This window comes from Corticium candelabrum, chromosome 21, assembly GCF_963422355.1.
Source record: "Corticium candelabrum chromosome 21, ooCorCand1.1, whole genome shotgun sequence".
NCBI classification, from domain to species: domain Eukaryota; kingdom Metazoa; phylum Porifera; class Homoscleromorpha; order Homosclerophorida; family Plakinidae; genus Corticium; species Corticium candelabrum.
Genome location: NC_085105.1, coordinates 1,569,423 through 1,589,422, shown reverse-complemented (window position 1 = coordinate 1,589,422; position 20,000 = coordinate 1,569,423). Strand labels below are relative to the sequence as shown.

The 20,000-nt window shown below is 40.5% G+C and overlaps 4 protein-coding genes across 5 annotated transcripts in view; 1 reads left to right on the top strand and 3 right to left on the bottom strand.

Moving 5' to 3' along the window:
* The window catches only part of LOC134196306 (GRIP and coiled-coil domain-containing protein 2-like), a 22,678-nt gene extending 15,264 nt beyond the window's left edge, over positions 1 to 7,414 (top strand). For both annotated transcript variants that reach the window (XM_062665404.1, XM_062665405.1), the window contains exons 23-38: positions 1 to 57; positions 130 to 222; positions 597 to 759; positions 817 to 995; positions 1,062 to 1,109; positions 1,642 to 1,773; positions 1,831 to 1,910; positions 2,533 to 2,586; positions 2,641 to 2,763; positions 3,096 to 3,198; positions 4,420 to 4,659; positions 4,715 to 4,759; positions 5,096 to 5,242; positions 5,322 to 5,395; positions 6,027 to 6,096; positions 7,068 to 7,414. The exon at positions 1 to 57 is cut by the window's left edge and continues 51 nt beyond it. In XM_062665404.1, the coding sequence (XP_062521388.1) occupies positions 1 to 57; positions 130 to 222; positions 597 to 759; positions 817 to 995; positions 1,062 to 1,109; positions 1,642 to 1,773; positions 1,831 to 1,910; positions 2,533 to 2,586; positions 2,641 to 2,763; positions 3,096 to 3,198; positions 4,420 to 4,659; positions 4,715 to 4,759; positions 5,096 to 5,242; positions 5,322 to 5,395; positions 6,027 to 6,096; positions 7,068 to 7,244 (1,785 nt within the window). In that variant the 3' untranslated portion in view covers positions 7,245 to 7,414. The remainder of the gene's footprint in view (positions 58 to 129; positions 223 to 596; positions 760 to 816; positions 996 to 1,061; positions 1,110 to 1,641; positions 1,774 to 1,830; positions 1,911 to 2,532; positions 2,587 to 2,640; positions 2,764 to 3,095; positions 3,199 to 4,419; positions 4,660 to 4,714; positions 4,760 to 5,095; positions 5,243 to 5,321; positions 5,396 to 6,026; positions 6,097 to 7,067) is intronic.
* Positions 7,349 to 8,314, bottom strand: LOC134196307 (peptidyl-prolyl cis-trans isomerase NIMA-interacting 4-like). Its single transcript, XM_062665406.1, has 5 exons — positions 8,260 to 8,314; positions 8,144 to 8,202; positions 7,960 to 8,079; positions 7,869 to 7,901; positions 7,349 to 7,485 (listed from the first exon to the last, which is right to left on the bottom strand). Exons 1-5 carry the CDS (start codon positions 8,303 to 8,305, stop codon positions 7,360 to 7,362), a joined length of 384 nt encoding a protein of 127 aa, XP_062521390.1. The 5' UTR covers positions 8,306 to 8,314; the 3' UTR covers positions 7,349 to 7,359.
* Positions 8,315 to 9,404: 1,090 nt separating this feature from the next.
* Positions 9,405 to 10,896, bottom strand: LOC134196638 (uncharacterized). Its single transcript, XM_062665841.1, has one exon. The coding sequence runs from the start codon at positions 10,886 to 10,888 to the stop codon at positions 9,710 to 9,712; it is 1,179 nt and encodes a 392-aa protein (XP_062521825.1). The 5' UTR covers positions 10,889 to 10,896; the 3' UTR covers positions 9,405 to 9,709.
* Positions 10,897 to 13,379: 2,483 nt separating this feature from the next.
* LOC134196755 (uncharacterized) lies at positions 13,380 to 14,526 on the bottom strand. The gene has a single exon (XM_062665974.1). The coding sequence runs from the start codon at positions 14,328 to 14,330 to the stop codon at positions 13,782 to 13,784; it is 549 nt and encodes a 182-aa protein (XP_062521958.1). The 5' UTR covers positions 14,331 to 14,526; the 3' UTR covers positions 13,380 to 13,781.
* Positions 14,527 to 20,000: the final 5,474 nt, after the last annotated feature.

Genomic DNA, 20,000 nt, shown 5'->3' with positions numbered 1-20,000 from the left:
GAAACGCTGAAAGCCAAGAATCAGGAGTGCACCGACTTGGAGAAGAAAAGACAAGATGTATGTGCTAAATCTGTGTATGAACATTGAGTAAAATCTGCAAAGGTGTGCAAATTTGTTTTTCTATTCCAGTTAGGTAGACAGCTGGATGCTCTCCAAACTAATCTCAAGACACAACAGAAACAGTTGGCTGATACAGAGTTGCAACTGCAAGGAGCAGTGAAGGTGTGTGTGTGTGTGTGTGTGTGTGTGTGTGTGTGTGTGTGTGTGTGTGTGCATGCGTGTGCGTGCGTGCATTAGTTAAGCAGTTTGTAGAAGGCAAGGCTATAAACGTTTATGTTTCAATGACGGGTTTCTACTGATTTTACTTGATTAACTGTATGGATTTATGGTGATGCTGGATGCCTGAGAGAGATGACAACACTCGCATGATAACAATAAGAATCCAAACGTTCACTCTCCAAGTCATACTGTAACACTCAGTGCAACTAATGGACCTTACTACATATACTATTTGACTTATAAGTGATCTTGCATTTTTCTCAGTTTACTGCTTGCATAGCGTACTATCCAGTTACACATACACTCACTCTGTATAGGAAGCCAAGCAGTCAAATGTAATGGATCTCGAACTGGCAGATTATCAAAGGACCATCGAATCACTGGAGCAGAGAATTCGCGATAAAGAGCTTGAGATTACAACAAACAAAGAGGAGATGACACAGAGAGATCAATTGATTGAGACAATGAAACGAGACACACGTGAGTGACTGACGTTGTGAGCAATTTAGGAAAAATGTCTTGATACATTTGCTGTAGAACTGGCCGATCAGCAACGAGAGCAAACTGAAGAAAGAGCCAAGAAAATGAAAGTTGTTCTAGTCAAGACGAAGAAAGAGTTGAGCGATGCGAAGACCGAGGTGGACGAACAGAAACAACGAGAAGCTGAACTGGCAGTTCAAGTCGAGATGCTCACTCAAGCGAATGAAGAAGAAAAAGTAATAGACGTGATATTTGAGACATTAATATTAATTAAGCTGTCAATGTGTATTGTCATGTTTTAGGTGCATGTTGCCACTCTGACTTCGCAGTTGCAAGCGTTGCAAGAGCAGGTGAATAACACGAGTTTAGTTTATTGATCTATGACATTGTTTATGAAGTCAGCTGTAATCGGAGACCTCAGACTAAATTTTTAATTTTTTTAATGTTTTAGTTTATTTTAATTTTTTAAAGTTTTTAAATTTTTTAATTTTTATTTTATTTAATTTCTATTTTTTATTTTTTTAATATTTTTTTATTTTTATGTTTTTTAATTACTTTTTAATTTTGTAGTTTTTGTTTTTATTTATTTATTAATTTAATTTTTGTTTTTATTTTAATTTGAATTTTTAAAATTTTATTTTTATATTTTAATTTTTTAATTTTTAGTTTTTATTTTTATATTATTATTTTTTTTAAAATATTTTTAGTTTTCATTTTTAGTTTTAAATTTTAATTTTTTGCTTTTTATTTTTATTTTTTAATTTTTATATTTTTTAATTTTTATTTTTAATATATTATTGTTATTATTTTTATTATTTACAAAACTGGTAGTTTTGTTTGCCATTGTCTTGTGATATCGTAGTCATCGTGCGTTTGTATTAGGTTCGTGCAACATCTGAGTCTCATCATCGGTCGACGCGTTTGTTAGAACAGAAACTGGCATCTAGTCACAGCGAAGTCGAATCTACAAAATCATTGTTGGCCACATCACAGTCTGAGTTTGAGGCATACAAGGTGTTCATCTGTTTTCGTTTTGTCATACTAAACGTTTAGTGATATCTGCATTGTAAGGTGAGGGTCCATAGTGTGTTGAAGCAGCAAAAGGCAAAGTCAAGCAGCAAGCAAGAACATGAGGGAAATGAAGCCAAGAGGTTGTCAAGATGAGTGGGGTGGGGGTGGGGGGTAGTAAGCAGGCGTACAAGCACATGTGCACACAAACTACTAAAGACCCTGATAGACTGGCTCAGTGGCGTAGCTCGGGTGTACTGAGGGGATTCACAGTCGAAACAAATACGTATGTGTGTATGAATGTATGTATGTATGTATGTATGTATGTATGTTACTGTAATACATATGTAGGTATGTATGTATGTATGTATGTATGTATGTATGTATGTATGTATGTATGTATGTATGTACAGTATGTATGTTACTGTAAAACATATGTATGTATGTATGTATGTATGTATGTATGTAGATGCATTTCCGTCACTAGGGTAACTGAAACGGTAGCCTGTTATCATGTAAAATAAACTCAACTCACAACTGATCAGATGAGTTAATCAACTCCAAAACAAGACATCAACTAACTGCCTAGTCAACATGCAAAGGACGAGGAGCTTTGCCTCACATGATTCACATGCATTTAGTTCAGCGACTGTGTGGAAGAGCCTGGCTTGCAAGGCTCGATTGAGGGTCAGGGGGTCACATGCAACCTGTAAACAGTAGTAGCTACACCCCTTCTGGTTATTACTTTCAGTATTTTTTCTTTAGACAAAGATATGAGGAAGTCATTGACCAACTGAAGAAAGAACACGAGGAAGCCAAGTTTGTCGTGTGTTGGTTTTGTTGCCATCACGTTGCAGTGATTCGTATTTTTAGGGAGAGTCTCGTTGCTGCTGTCAGCGACAGAGACAATCTGGAAGAAGAGCTCGACCGACTGTCTGTTCGTCATGACAAACTCATTCAGGATTCAATAGCAAAAGAAAACCAGTGGAGAGAAAAGTGAGATCAATTTGTCAGACACACTTACTCTAATTAAAGAATAATAATAATAATATGCCACTGCTGCAAGCCAAATTAGGATGTCAGGTCAACCACGAGTCATTATCCTGCACTGATATAGACAATGACTTTGAAATTGTTGAAATTATGAGTGATGCATGCTAGATTAAGTCGTGAGACTAAACATTAATTTGAAGGTAACACACTTGTGTAATACTTCCACATACTGGAGTACTCGTTATTTAAAGTTTGGCTAAAAATCGTGCTCCGCAAATGGGATGTTAAGCTGTAAGACTTCAAATCAGCAGCACATGCTTGCTATTTAATTTCAGAATGGAAGAAACTCGCACTGCTGCTGTTGCTAAAGATCACGCTCGCCAAGAGACGATCAAAGACCTCACCAAACAGAACGAAACACTGACGGCTAGTTTTAAGGTAGGTCATTAAAATCAGTCAAAGTCTGTCTGTCTGTCTGTCTTTCTGTCTGTCTGTCTTTTTGTCTGTCTGTCTGTCAAATCACATTTATTTGAATATTTGTCTAGCATACATTTCCACAATGCAAATATGCTATATATACTGACAGTCTGTTCAACTGCAATCAGTGTTCATGAACTAAAGCTAAACTCAAAAACAAAACTTGAAGGAACTCATAACTCTAAGAACTCTAAAAGCAGCTATACTACATGCAAAGCCGTCAGTGTCAGCTAGTGGCTAAAGTACTGAGTGACATAAAAGTTACTTCTGTTGTCTCCAATCAGTGAAGATGACTTCTTAGAGATGACGTTGGCGTTGCACTTTTGGAATTGGACTGAAAAGCGTTTGCTCCAGAAGTCGATAAACTCCATTGGGTTTATAGTCTTCCTACTTCATCTGATGACTTCTTTGCTAATTTCCATCAATCAATCTGCCATGATCCAAAGTGGTCCGTTACTAATGGCATTGTACGTTACTAATGGCATTGTACGGACGATTGAACCTCCTGATAATTGTTGTTGGTTGTATTTTGCTCTCTTCCTGTCTGCTCTCCTCTCTGCAGCGGCACCATCAACACCAGCAGATGTGGGGAAGATGTCATTGCTCCATGGGTGGGCAATGTCCGGTCTGTTGTCTGTAGTGATGTACCTGCTTCTTGCCTCCCTGCGAAAACAATCTGACCCTGGGTGAAATTGACTCATGACCAACACTGTTTTACAAGTCAACAAATGATAATATAACCGCTGTCATGTCTGTCTGTCTGTCTGTCATGTCTGTCTGTCTGTCTGTCTGTCATGTCTGCCTGTCATGTCTGTCTGTCATGTCTGCCTGTCATGTCTGCCTGTCATGTCTGTCTGTCTGTCTGTCTGTCTGTCTGTCTGTCATGTCTGCCTGTCATGTCTGTCTGCCTGTTCTTTGACGTAGATATTCAGCACTATGTTCATTAGGACAATAGCTATGACTTCAGATATTTCAGTAGTTTTTGTTAATGCTTAGGATGCTTTCACATTTGCGATTGTTACATTTACAGTTTGGGAGAGAATAAAACAATCTGTCTGTCTGTCTGTGTCTGTCTGTCAATACTGTCTGTCTGTCTGTCTGTCAGTATTGTCTGTCTGTTTTATTTGTTTGTCTGTTGATAGTTCTGTATGCTGTCTGTTTCCTCATTCTTTTTGCTCACAGGAACAACTGAAGGGTCTGCAGCAAGACCATCGTCATACTGTAGAGGTTTTACAAGGGCAAGTTGCGACATTGGAAGAGTCACTGACATTTTTGCAAACGAGACAAAACAAACGACCTTCACCGGATCGTGCTATCACAAGTCCTCAGGACAGAGAGACCCTTCCAACGTCGATGAATGAAAGACAGCGGCCTGCCTTTCTGGAATCGGATGACGTATTCAGAGAAAGACAGCAAGCAGAGGTTTGAGCGACAAGTTGGTAATTGTTTGTCTCGTAGTGTGACAAGGCTGTTGCAGGGTATGGATCAAATGGAATTGGAATCGCTTGCATTAACAACTCCTGTTAGTCGTTCATGTAGATGTTGAATGCTTTCTACTATCTGTCAATCTCTGAGCATGCTTGTCAGTCTATTTGTCCATCCATCTGTCTGTCTGTTTGTCCATCTGTCTTTCTGTCTGTTGGTCTGTCTCTCTTTTTCTGTCCGTTTGTCTGTCTGTTGGTCCCTGTTTGTCCGTCTGTCTGTCTGTCTGTTTGTCCATATGTCCATCTGTTTGTCTGTCTGTTGGTCTGTCTGTTGGTCTGTCTGTCTGTTTGTCCGTCTGTCTGTCTGTTGGATGTATGTATGCGTGTATGTATGAGTCCCGTTAGTGATCCTCTATGGTATTCTACTGTTGCAGGGTAGCGATTTGCCAGAAAGCTCAGCATTTAGCCTTGAGAGACTGCTTTCAGGTTCAGACGAGAGCATGCGCGGTCCCGGCCTACCCGATGACAAAGCAAAGCAACAACTTGTCTCAGCTCTGAAACAAGTCGAACATCTTACCGGGGCAAGTTCATTTACACCTTTAACATTAATTAATATTAATAACAGTTGCAGAGTAACTGAGGTTTCCTGTATTGTATCAGGTGCTTCGTGAAACTGAAGCAACTTCAATGCGGCTCTCAGAACAAGCGAAAGTTCTCAAGGAAGAAATAAGACGGTAGGCTGGCTACTAAATGGGATGCAAGTCTGTCATGTTTGAATGCTACAAACACACACACACACACACACACACACACACACACACACACACACACACACACACACACACACACACACACACACACACACCACTTCACTATAATCAAATACTGTGAATGAAAGTTTTGCGGACCCAAGACGTATTTAACTATAAAATTGGACATTTGATTTGTTAGTATTACACCAACCAACACGTGTGGTGCGTGGGTGTGTAGGTATGTATGTATCCTACACAGCTACTTGTGGGCCTTGGTGTCCAGTCCCAGAACTGCGCCATAGTCGTGCCCCTGGATGACTCCGGCCAAGCTCCAGGTGGATTGTCAGCGCTGGCCTTAAGCCTCCACGTAGTGCATGGAGGCTCTGTCTCTAGAGGCATTGGGAACTATCTTCACAACTGACCAACAGGCCAACATCGAACAACGTGAAGAGCTTTAACATTTGTCCATTCCGTGTTCATGTACATCATACGTACACTATCATACTATGTATTGCATTGGTCTGCATATAGGCTAGCAGTATATATTTGTACACAATGTGTGTCATGCATGATGGACATTGTCTTATATATAGCATGTCGTGTGAATTTGCAGGTTGGAGAGAAATAGAGCTCGTGATGAAGGAGTGAACAACTTGGAATATCTAAAAAATGTCGTCCTAAAGGCAAGTACACAGTAATCATCGCTGCAGGGCGCTCATCACCGATATAGATTCACATACACTAGACTATTTGTATTGAAGGGCTGCGTCTCACAACTAGACTATTGTATTGGAGGGATGCATCTCACAATACACTAGACTACTGTATTGGAGGGATGCATCTCACAATACACTAGACTATTGTATTGAAGGGATGCATCTCACAATACACTAGACTATTGTATTGGAGGGATGCATCTCACAATACACTAGACTATTGTATTGAAGGGATGCGTCTCACAACTAGACTATTGTATTGAAGGGATGCATCCCACAATACACTAGACTATTGTATTGAAGGGATGTATCCCACAATACACTAGACTATTGTATTGAAGGGATGCATCTCACAATACACTAGACTATTGTATTGAAGGGATGCATCTCACAATACACTAGACTATTGTATTGAAGGGATGCATCTCACAATACACTAGACTATTGTATTGGAGGGATGCATCTCACAATACACTAGACTACTGTATTGGAGGGATGCATCTCACAATACACTAGACTATTGTATTAAAGGGATGCATCTCACAATACACTAGACTATTGTATTGGAGGGATGCATCTCACAATACACTAGACTATTGTATTGAAGGGATGCATGTCACAATACACTAGACTATTGTATTGAAGGGATGCATGTCACAATACACTAGACTATTGTATTGAAGGGATGCATCTCACAATACACTAGACTATTGTATTGAAGGGATGCATCTCACAATACACTAGACTATTGTATTGAAGGGATGCATCCCACAATACACTAGACTATTGTATTGAAGGGATGTATCCCACTATACATTAGACTATTGTATTAAAGGGATGCATCTCACAATACACTAGACTATTATATTGAAGGGATGCATCTCACAATACATTTGCATTAGAGGGATGAACGCTAACAAATTATGTCACTTGTGCAGTTTGTTCAGTCAACGGGGTCCGAGCAGGAACACCTCATAACAGTCATGTCAACACTGTTGAAGCTCAGTCCAGAAGAGAAAATGTTAATCAACGAGGCAGTCAAGGGAGACGACAGTCAAACGACTCAACAAGGTAGTGGCTGGAGCTCGTATGTCCATCGGTGGACAGGATTCTAGACAGATGGGCGTGGACACTAATGTGACCGAACAATCAAATTCAAAATGAAGTTTCTTTACTGAAGAGGAAGTACAGTGTAAATATTATGTACAACATTTGGAGTTCTAAATGTTATCATTTCTTTCCTTCTATCATGATAATGTGATATCCAAATTTAGTTTTTACTGGAGGATCTGTGTATATGGGCTTTGCCGGCGTGCTTGGTTGGAGGGCGAAAGCGGCGTCTTGAAATGGGCCAACCTGATAGAGTAAACAATAGTGAGATGTTTTTAAGTGAATGGTGATGTTTACTGTACAGATAGACGGACACACAGACAGACAGACACACAAATAGTCGGAGAAACAGACACACGGACACACAAATAGACGGAGAGACAGACAGACAGACACACAGACAGATGGACACACAAATAGTCGGAGAGACAGACAGACAGACAGACAGACGGACACACAAAAAGTCGGAGAGACAGACAGACAGATGGACACACAAATAGTCGGAGAGACAGACAGACAGATGAACACACAAATAGATGGAGAGACAGACAGGCAGACACACACACACACACACACACACACACACACACACACACACACACACACACACAGACGAGACAATTACTCACCATCGATCCTCGCACCATCCATCCCAAGTCACCCTAGACAGCAACAATCGATGACGTCACTCAACCGACCAAATCACTGCTCGTCACTCACTCCTCGCCTCGCTTTGTCTTCACTATACTGAGCTGCCACTTCGTCAAACTTGGAACCGCTACGAAGCTTTTCCATCGCCTCCATCGCTTTTGAATGCTTTTCGCACAAAACGTGACGCACCTTGAGTGCAATCACAACTCAAAACGTCGTCTAGAGCGTCGAGGAGACATCACGAGCAACAAACCTTGACAGAATTTCCTCCTCCTGAAGGTTTAGAGGCTGCTGCTTCGCTGCCAGATGAGCCTGTACGTAATTATAAAATTTCAATGTGTTTGTAAAGCATCTGAATGAGACGGTTACCTTTCTTGGCTGCTTTTGCAGTGCTGTTTCCTTTTGCTTTGGGCATTGCTTTTATCCGGGATGTAGACGGTGTTATCCGGGATGTACGGTTTACTATGCCCGTATGTCTATTGTTTATTGTTTATGTTGCGTATCATGGTAGCTGCGGAAGTGCGGGGAGAAAGACCACAAAATTACGAAATCCTGCGGGTGCGTCAGAATGCCGAAGGTAAACAGCACCGTGAGAGTTGCACAACACCGAGAGTTTGCACGACACATCACATGATAGGCAATCACCCACGCCCCCCAGACCACAACAAAGTACTACTAGTAGAGCCCTGCTGCTTTAGAGCAACAGAGTTTGGAAATTCGATATTCGCGCGACTAACTAAAACGTTTTCGCCTTCCTTCGCACCTTGCGTATCGGTCTGTCGACGCACTGTAGCGTGCACATTCCCAACGAGTTTCTCTATCGATTTGCGGTTTCCATAACTACTAGTGTTTTTAATTCGCACAATTTGCCAAACGTGCCAACCTACATGGTCTAGTGAAAAAGGCGGACTCCCGTTGTTGCAAAGTGAGTGTCAAGTCATCCCTAACTTATGTCTGTCAAGGTACCGGTTTGGTTTGCTAACTTCCGACCCCTCGAAGGGGGCCTTAGTTTCACTGTGACCCAAATCCGCGGTTGACTCTGAAAACCCCCGCAACCCACAACACGTGGGCGCCAGATTTTGTGGGTAGAAATTGAATGTGCTCGAATGCGCATGCTCAACCGTTTGCTCGATGGTGCACGTATTCGAAGCTCGTTTCGAAATTTTTGGGTTTTGTGTTGTTTTGCGGCCGTTTCGGATTGTCCGTTGTCGTTGTCTGGTCGAAGAACTCTCTAGTATCGAAGGAAATGGTCACATGCTGAAAAGTGAGTGTCGCACCGAGCGCTTTTGAAGAAGAGGCTAGAAATATTAAAACATTATCTCTGAGTTTAGGTAGGCATCTAATTTAAATATCAGTGTATTGAGCATGACACCATAGTGCATGCTTTCATTGTTTTGATGTTGTGTGTTTGTTTGTTTATTTATTTGTTTGTTTGTTTGTGTGTGTGTTTGTGAGTGCCACCCTTGCGCACGCACACACACACACACACACACACACACACACACACACACACACACACACACACGAGTAATACTTCAGAAATCAAATCAATCACTAGCAGCATTTTATTGTTCATCATGATTGCAAAAATTAACTATTGCAAGCAGCAAAGAGTTTATGTGCTATGTTCAGCTCTAATCAGTAAACAGAAGAAGCGTGTTTGCACTAACTGAACGGGATAAAACTAAAAGATCAAAGAATCACAAGCTATTGGCAGTTAAAACAGCTCTGCTTACGGCATCTAAGCGGTTGCTGTACGGTGTCTTCACTTTTACTAGACAACAAATTTATGCTAACCTGCACACTATGGTACCTGGAGTCAGACAATTGATTCATGAGTTGTTGGTGAACAAACGACGGGTTCAGAGAGTTGGCGCTCACTTGTGGCTTGTCTATGCACACCCGGAGCATTGATTCTACGGTCATTGTTTGTGCTTATTACTACTGGCGTGTAGCTTTCAGAAGCTTCTGTAGCTTGTATGCCGTCATGCTCGTCCTCGCACTCTCCGTGTTGTCGTCTGTTAAATTTGGACTTTCTAACTATGATGATGATGATGGTGGAAATGACAATGACAACAGCAGCACATGATACGGCCACTCCTATAACTATTACTGTACTTGATTTGGATCCATTTCTATTGCTGATGGAGGAAGTTGCATCTGTATTTTTTCCAGTTGGTATACGAAGAGTGGGAGAAGGGCTGCTGTTGGTGCTTGTAGATCCGTGGCAGAATTGACTGTAAACCGACTTCATTTCTACGTGACATCCTTGTATATGTGGGTTGTCGGATTCAAGAAAGTCTTGCACGATTGTACCATTTTGAAGTAAACGAAGTGGACCGTCTGGTATTCCTATTTTCTGGCCATTGCTTATGAGGTTGATATCGATGGTACTTTGTATGTAAGATTGCTCAGGCTGATCTGCACCAACAACTTGGCAGGATAACCATTTGCTGTGTTCAACTCTTAACCGTTCGAAGTCTGTAAAATAAAAGATTATGCCAAGAAGGATTGTTGCAACCGGAATGCTTGACATACCTACAAGGTCGACAGTTGCTTTTGCTGTAACGTAGTCTTTCCCGCCCAACTCCCACTTACCATTGTGTGTCCATTCCGGGTCATTGATGGTGACATCAATGACTATGATGTCACCATTTTGTGTGGACTTGAAGATGACGCCATCAGACAATGTCGTGTAGACAAATCTCTGACCACTGGAAGTGGTAACAGCAACCTCTTGTGCTGGAGCTGTGCCTCTACACTGATATGTGATGTGGAACAGACACCTCTCATAGTGTGTGATGTTTGTAGTCTCTCCCACTAGTTTACACGTACCTAGACATAACACATGGGTCAAAGACAGTTGATCTGGGACTGACAATGTTCTACCTTGTGGTGGAGAGCTTGCAAAGCCATTGGCTGAGCTGGTGCAGGCATGAAGGCACCACAATACGGCTAGAAACCATGGGGAAGTTGCTGGAAAAGTAACTTGGGGCATTTTTTACAGCTTGAACAGACTGTTGTGCTTATGAGAAGGCAGCTGGACGTCAAGAAAGTGTTGGAATTATGATTCTTTCAGCCTGCGATCCAGCGGCCTCTTTAGCCTTAACGCGCGTTATTATTTGGTGACGTGTCAGTCTCCTAGTAGTTGGTCCTCGGAGACCCCAATACTGCGCGTACTGTACTCAGCTCTTGCGTTCGTTTGTTTGCTTGAAACGAAAAGATGGTCAACAAGACCGAGTGACGTTTTACAAGCCTAGTGTTTCATATTCGCATTTACTAGCGGTTTCTGCTTTTTGTACGCTATCCTACCGGCTTTCCGAGCGGTTCGCTAGCTAGGGAGAGAACAAAGAGCACTAGGCACACATGCCGTCAGACGGCTGTTGTAGCACGTGTCTACAGTTATATCAGACTTCGCCGTACGTACGTACTGGACAGCAGTTTAGCTAAGGCTCGGATTCTGAGTAATACGGGTAATTTTTAACTTTGCTATTGCCCGGATGTATACCGGTTGGGTGCTGTGTTTGACCCGCGTTTCGTGGCTGAACTCTGGCGAGAACACTTGACGGTGTGACAGAGAGACAAGAGAGGCGGGTCAAGTCCGTAAAAATGCGTGTACCGTGGATTTAGTGTCTCTACATACTCAAGGACTCAAACTGTTAGCAAGCAGTTCTAGTTGCTTGGAGCCTCTTCAGAGACAAAAATGGGTGTACGTTTGTTCGTTGCGTGTATCGATCTGAACAGTAATGTCCATGATCAAACACCCGCTAGTACGCGTGCGTGGTGACAGTGTGGAGTATGACGTCATAATGAAATGCAAGCAACCAGTGCTTCTGCATCACGGAAATGGCTAAGTACGTTCTTAGCTGGCATCATTTTCTGTTTGAGGTACGACTTGAGACTTGATCTACATCTGGACGATATCATTTTCTTTAATTAAGAAAGATCTCAGCGGCTGTATTTGGACGATGTTTTGACATTTGGAGCTCCACAGCTGTGAATTGGCTAATCACATGTTATACTGCTGTTAAGCTGGCAATACAGAAGGGAAGCTTCAACCTTCAAGGTTTACAACTCTATAGACCTGAAGGCTAACGTCATATTGACTAACTTAATTAAAGGGCAGTTTGGACTACAAGCATCTGCTGTCACATTATATCATCATACTTCTATAGTAGATCAGCCACTGCACGGTTATCTTGAAGCTAACGCTTGATGGAACTGAACTGAGGACTGGACTTCAATCAGGCATCTACAGTCATAAGTAATTATAAAAATTTGATGCATCAATACACGTACAGTACTACCTAATATTGAAAGCGATTTCAAGTTAGCAGCTGATGCAAGCAACACTCAATATTTGATGCAGGAGCACCAGAAGCAATTAGCACGAGTGAGCTGAGTCTTTGGGAATAAAAGTTGATAAATGTTGGCACATTCTGTTGTAGTTTTAGATAGCAGAGGTACATGCAGTTTGTACGTGTAGTTAGCTACACTTGTCATAATATTACCTATGCAGTAGTAGTTCGATTCGACTTTGTAAACTAACTTTGTCAAATGGTGAAATTTGATTATCTAAATGATCATATGCCATTTATAAATAATGTGGTCACTAACTGTATTGCAGTTTCTTGGGATTTGTTGACTTATCCGGGGAATTACATTCCTAACGTGTCTTATTGTTTGAAGCACACCCATTTGTTTACAGCTTGGGGACTTTCGAAGATGGGAACTTCCAGCGTAGGATCAAACTCAAACACTACCACAGAATGATTGGAAATAGAGGTCAGCTGTGAGCTAGCTCTAGTCTTCCCGCGCAATTCAAGTACAGTAGTACACACCAAACGCGTCTTTGCTAGCTAGACTTCCTGTCGTATCTAAACACTATGGAGTCCACTGCTGTAGCATGAATCGATGAACGGATTTTTAGCACTGACGTTTTAGTACTATGATGCAGTCAGGCGTTGTTTATTAGCGTTCCGGATGTCTGCCCGTGCAGTTAGATTTCATGTGCTTTGGGCTAGCCTACTCTATTCATTAAATTTCACGGCTTTGCCTTTTTCTGGAGGAAAGCGAAATTAACGTTGAGATTTACATGTAAGCGCTTTGTGGCTCGCGCATTTTTGTACCCCTGATTAAACTGTAGCCTGGAAGCCGGAAAATCCGGTCGAATGTGCATGTGAAGTCCGGTTACATTAACACCTACACCAAAGCTGCATTCTATTGAGTCATTTGAGTGTACTGATGCGTGGGGGTTTTGTGCATTCTCTGTCTATTGGTAAGAGATGGTGTAAACTGTTGTTTTTGAGTGGCCAAACCAAACTTTAGTGACCTGTCTTTTTTGTGTGTGTTGCAGTGATGTAATGGTTTGGGTTTGCATGTTGGTCAATCAGCCATCGAGTGCGTACACAGCTGTGTGTACATGTGTTCAAGGCTATTGCAAATGTAGTAGCGCCAATGTACAAGTATGTTGATGGAGATCTCTTGATGGAATTTGTCTTCTGTTGCAACACATTGAAAATGAATGAAGATACTGTACAGTGTACATGTATGTCTATCAGCTTGATATAAACTCTTATATTGCCACCATGCAAAGTCAGATGAGGGCTGATACCCAAGCAAGTGTTTTTGGTACATATCGTAGGATTATCTGGCTGGTTTGCATGAGCTCTGATGTGCTGCTACTTAATTAAAGGTTTTACTGCAATTTAATACTGAAACATAGGAGGGTTACAAGAGTTACTGTAAAATTCAGACACTATGGCCTACTTCATCACATTGCTTCCTGGGATTCTGTCGTCAAAAGATACATCTTGCATGCTTGGTGTAACTTGGCACACAAGTACTACCTAGAGTAGTCACTGGCATACACACTTATGGTATGGCTCACTTTAAAAGTCTTCTGTGGCAGTTGGAGGAGTGTGTTCTTGAGCTTCTAGTTGACGAAGTTGAGTCGTTTGTTTGTCATGTGGTGACTGACAAGATGGTTGTTTATGTAAAAATGGATTGGAATGTTCATCCTCTCCTGAGTCTTGCTTGTGAATGGGTTTGGAAGTTGAAACAGCTGCATTGGTGGTTGTAGCCGTATTGGTGTAGAGTACATCTTGTTTACGTATTGATGATTTCTTTACAAAGATGACAATGGCAATGATGACAATGGCAATGATGACAATGATGGTGATGATGATGGGGACGACAATGATGACAATGAATGTGTCATTGGCTGTTGACTCTTGATTGGAGCAGTTGCATTGTTGCTTGTCATGTTGATTATGATCAGCTACAGTTGTGTTGACAGTTGGATTATTCGACAGAGAGCTGTGAATGGAACAGTTGCAGTAGTGCTGATCGTCATTCTGAGCAGTTGCAGCAAATGTGGGTGTATCATTGTGCGATCCAGGACTGGTGTTGTGATTCAGATTATCGTGTTGAACAGCCATGGTTGGCGGCGACGGAGTTGGTGGAGCAAAAGAAAAGCTGTTGCTGCTTGTAATCTCTGTGGGTCCTTGACAGGAGAGACCCGGTTTAATTACAAAATGACATACTATTATGCCGGTTTGCTCCAACACAGTGAAGCTTTGGGCAATCTTGCGGTTGGAATATGGATGTACTGGACCATTTGGATTACTCACTGTTTTGTTGCCATTCATAATTTTGAATTCAGTCCATTTCAACACATAGGATAATTGCACAGAAGGATTTGCATCAAAAGACGCGTGACACGAGAACCCACTTTGTGAGTCAATGAGTGAGACGTTCGACTGTGTAATGTCTGCAATCATATAATATGATGTCTTAACACTGAAACGTTTTGAACCACATGGACTTACCTATTACAGTGAGAAACAGAATGTTTGTGTTGTATCCTTGTGCCTTCCAAACACCACTATGTGTGAGGTTCACTTGGTCAATCGTAACCTGGACTACAGTGATGCCTCTATATCGTTGAAGAATTTTGGTGTTGACATTCTTGAGGACAGCCACTGTACCATTAGACACAGTTCTAGTAATTACATCTGCTGGTTCAGTGCCATTGCACTTATACTCAACAATGAAGCGGCATCCTTCGAACTGACAGGAGTTTATCTCGTTGCCTTCTACTAGTTGGCATGACCCTGGAAACAGCAGGTTGGTCAAGACCTTATCTTAAGACTAAACTTTATGGTACCTTCATCCAGTGGTGTCTGAAGATGTGGCACTGAAGCTCCCTGGCATAGAAACAGAAATGCAGAGCATAAAATGGCAGAAATGCCTGCAAACGAGGCTAGATCCATGACTTTGGGCCTTCTGGGTTATGAAGCAAGTTTGTCCTGATGCAGGCGTGTTAGTGGAGAGGCAAGGAGAGGCTCAGAAGACGTCTAAACGTGTTCACAAGATGTTCTCGAAAATTCTTGGTCAGAACACGTGGCAGTTGAGTCATGTGACTACAGGAAACACGTGACTAGCACGTGCCAAACGTTGTGTTCTACCCACCGAAATTTAGTTTTACAGTAACAAATCTAAATCGCAAGCGATGCGTGCTTGATTGGTCGTCAGTATGACGCTGTAAATCTGCTCTATCTATGCTGGCACAAATTTTTTGAGCATACGGGACTTTAGGGGACGCGAGTTACTTCTTGATGTCTCTGAGGATGTAAGATATAGACTGGCTACATGTAGCGTCGGAAACGTGGAGAGTGGACGTGTCTCCATATAATGCGGCTTGTTTATGAAACTACCAGACTACAGTACGTATATGCAGTCTTCTACGAACTTCTACAGCTGCAGTCTACGTACGCATTCTCTTCTAGCTTAGCTACACTCGTAGTAGTCTATTGACGTACTAATCATACACGTTAATTAGCTAATAGAAAGAAGTAATAGATGGCGCTCCAAGTAGATTAATTAAGGCCTAATGCCTCGTCTCACAGCTAGAAATGCCTCTCTTGTCTGATTCTTGTCTGTTGTAGCTACCAGCAGTCTGCACTGGTCCCATGTTGTTTGTGCTCGTTGAGCAATTGTGTCGCAGTAGTTGAGATCAGGACAGATGTTGTTCTCTTTGTAATAAGTCGGTTGGCATGTTTCGGTGGAGATTTCTAACTGAATGTCAGATCGAGAATTATTGGTTGCCCAACTTCTGGCTTGTGACAGTATTTGTTCAGGGGTGCATTTTGATGCAGTTGAGTGTGTAATTCGACTTAGGATTATTGCTCCTGTGCAGTTGCCTTGTGAGGTGGCAATGTAAACGGCTGGTGGATCAATTACTTGGTCGCATCTTTGTGTCAGGTTTGAGACCATTTGCTTATAGGGAGCCTGAAGAAAGAAATGCCAGATTTGAGATTGAACACACACACACACACACACACACACACACACACACACACACACACACACACACACACCACACCACACTTTGGGGGAGAACTCACCATTCTATTAGAACAGATTTGTCTGTTTGAAACGTAAGTCTTGAGACAGCTATGAAAGTTGAGGCAGCTGTGAAAGTTTTTAATTTTTTTGTCTACATAATATGCAAATGTAAGTAACAGAAAGACTTTTCAGTCAGTTTGTCTAAATGTAGTGCCACACCTTCCACATCAAGATAGAAAATACAATCGTCAAGACGTTGTTTTCCATCTATGATCTGCATGGCTGTACCCAAATTGTAGCGGCCACTTTCATCCATCATTACGTTATCTACTTCTAGCTCAAGCCTTTCCATATATTCTCCTGTGAAATTTTTAATTTCATGCCAAACAGCAGTGAAAGGGTTTCGAACTGTGTGAAGGAAAGGCCTCGGAGATCCTCTGGCAGTTATGTTGATTCGAAACGTGCTGCCTGTTATAACATGCAGAGACTGTGGACTGACTTGACACTGAACGAGAGCTGCAGTTTGAAAATTAAGCAACATATTTTAATTATTATTAGATTTATAATATTATTATAAATTAAAATTAATTAACTTTATATTATATGCTAAATATATCTGTTTAGTATATAATATACTTTGTTCAGAAAATAATATAAATTTTTTTAGTATATTTAATATGATCATATACAATATATAATAACAGGCTAATTTAGATCAGTATAATTGTAATTAAATTAATTATGACTTATTAAATAATTATTATAACTAAATAATATTTTTTAAAACCATAGTTTGTATATTATATATTTTAAATAATAATAATATAAAGTTAAATATATTAATAAATTTTTTAAATATTATTTATAAAATACTTAATATATTAAATATTTTATACGTAATAATTTTCATATTAAATACATTTTAAATATAAAAATTTTAAATATATAAATAATCAAATATATTATATATAAATAATCAAATATATTAAATATTTTATAAATAATATTTTTCAAAACCATATTTTATAATAAGTACAGATAAATTTAAATTTCAAATATATAAATAATTAAATATATTATAAATTTATAAATAATATTTTAGAACCATATTTTCATATTATAAAATAATATTAAATATATTAGATTTTTAGATATTTAAGATTTATATATTTATTTTATATATAATATTTCAAATATATCAGAATCATTTCAGACAGAAATACCTCTCACTGAAAGAAAGACTTTCTTGGTCACTTCCAGCCAATGGTGCTTCCTGATGACGCACATGTAGACGCCACTGTCTTCCACCGTTACATTGTGTATGGTGTAGTTTACATGTCGTATTGGTAGGATGCCGATTTGGCCCGATTTTTGCCACTGGTATCGGAGTGGTGGTCGAAGGAAAAGTTCGTTGCTGCACGACAGGGTGACGTCATTTCTTTTGACGACTTCGACAAAGTCGGACTTGACTTGAGGCGAAACGGCTGCCAAGAAAACAGTTTGAGTTCGATTTTATGAACGTTACTGCGTAGTAAGACATATATAGGAGGATTTATGTAAAATTAATGTTAATATTAATAATACTTATATTGATTAATTTTTAATGTAATAAATGTAAGAAATATGTATCTTTACGGGAGTTAGTCTAAAGAAAAAATAAATATTTAGTTGTCACAAAATTATAAATATATTAAATATTATATATTTAATATATCGTCTGTCTGTCTGTCTGTCTGTCCGTCCGTCCGTCTGTCTGTCTGTCGGTCTGTCTTTTTGTTCATTCGTCTATTTGTTTGTCTGCTTGTCTGTCTGTCCGTCTGTCTGTCTGTCCGTCCGTCCGTCCGTCTGTCTGTCTGTCTGTCTGTCTGTCTGTCTTTGTGCATGTCTGTCTGTCTATCTAATGTTATGCATAAATATATCTTTGCAATTTAAAATATATAATTTTAATTTCATAAAATATTTTTAGTATACAGTATAAAAATATATAAAATAGTTAATATTTATACAATTTGCTATTTATGAGTCAAAGGCACCATTGTAAGAGCACTCAGTCAATCCCGCATTGACTGGGGACGCATGGCATGACCAAGAGCCGTCGGCCGACGTCATGGTCAGCTCCGTCTGACAATCTTTTTCATCGTAGGCTTGCGACGTTTGGGAGAGCCGAACGTTACAATCTTGTGCAACATAATTATTCTTTTATTGCATTGGGGAGTAATGCAGCGAGGTAGGAAATTATTGAGGGCCATGGCCCCTTTGGCCACTACATTTCCTGCACTTGTTATCTAGATATGATTCACGGTTCTATACTTTGCACGTAGACTGTCTTGAATCTGTTCCTGTGCGCCATGTCTTTGCACGTGTACACTCCAGCGTGTCGAGCTGAAGGCTTGGCAAAAAAGAGTTTGCCTGGACAAACGAAATCTTTTGTGAGCGACATTTGGCGACATTCTTCCTTCGAATTCATGAGCATCACCTCGCCTCCACGGTACCATTGCGGACGGTCCGCATTCTGACAGAAAAGAGATATGCTGTTGGGGTTCTTTTTTGTTAGATCGATGTACACATCAGGAGAGACGAACATGTCGTCAGCTAGAGAAACAAACATGCAAGGTACATACGTCGTACCAGGTTTGACATGCATGCATATGGAATGAAGTAGCATGCAGTATACGTAGTATTATACCTCCGACGGAGAAAGCGATGTAGAGAAAGCAGAAGATGGTAGACTGTCTGTAGACGAGCATACTGACTCGTGACTCATCTGCTGACTGATGCCTATGTGCTGGCCGATTGTAGCGCGACTTTTATAGATGCAACGAGGAGCTGCTGCAAGTGTGCTGATTAGGACTTTTATACTCGTGATTTGAGGGCCAAAGCAGCTCGTGATGCTGTCATGATCGGTTGGCTTACATTGCATGCATGGTATCTCCCCGATTGCTGTGTCTAGATATACATATAGAAATAGTATGTTGATGCTTTCATCATTTTGACATCCCGACTATAAAAAAATTTCTTAAAAAATAAAGGTTACAAGAGCTCATTATTTTGATGCAATTCTGGAAACATTCGAATGATGAAATCGCGCATCTATTGATTGTACGTGTTCCTTTCAACAAACGTGCAGTATACTTTTTGACTCCCTGACATCACGCATTGCGGCAATTTCATGAAATAACTCACTGAAGGTCGTTTCAAGGACTAAACAATTTACTGAGTGACGTTGGCGTCAAGGTCTAGACATTAGTTTTGTATATAGTTTTAGTTCAACTTGAGTACAAATATTCCTGTTACAACTATCCAGTTTTAATATAAATCTAGAGCTACCAGTGCATGGCTCTAGAGGCATAGTCCTTGACTGTATAGCACACTGAAACTGCATGTGAAATTGAAGTTACTAGTAGGTACAATACATTTGCCGCTCTTGGTTCACTACATCCGTACATTGCATTTTGTTTTTTAGTATCATGCAATGATGGTGTCTTTCTGGGGGTTTTCGTACAGTTTACCCATCGGTATCCTATACATGCAGAGGGATCCAACTTCACTTAGCTATAATAATTTAGTTGCTTCTTTGGGGTTATGACGTATTCTGTGGTGTTTCCTAGATTTCAGTTGCTAGATGACATTGATCAGTGCGGATGTCGGAATGACAGCACAGTTGGTGTACGTGAAAGCTACCGCATCTCAGCATGCGCGGAAGGCCCCACGTTTTTGTAGTCATGAGCAATTTTGACACTTGCCTCGTACTACAACGTTAG

What these genes read in the sequence shown, in the direction of transcription:
- LOC134196755 (XM_062665974.1), bottom strand. Translation starts at nt 14,330, where the DNA reads ATGGCTGTTCAACACGATAATCTGAATCACAACACCAGTCCTGGATCG.
- LOC134196307 (XM_062665406.1), bottom strand. Translation starts at nt 8,305, where the DNA reads ATGCCCAAAGCAAAAGGAAACAGCACTGCAAAAGCAGCCAAGAAAG. An exon ending in GAGGAGGAAATTCTGTCAAG is followed by an intron (nt 8,080 to 8,143) that starts GTTTGTTGCTCG and finishes ATTGCACTCAAG; the next exon opens with GTGCGTCACGTTTTGTGCGA. An exon ending in AAGACAAAGCGAGGCGAGGA is followed by an intron (nt 7,902 to 7,959) that starts GTGAGTGACGAG and finishes GTTGCTGTCTAG; the next exon opens with GGTGACTTGGGATGGATGGT.
- LOC134196638 (XM_062665841.1), bottom strand. Translation starts at nt 10,888, where the DNA reads ATGCCCCAAGTTACTTTTCCAGCAACTTCCCCATGGTTTCTAGCCGTA.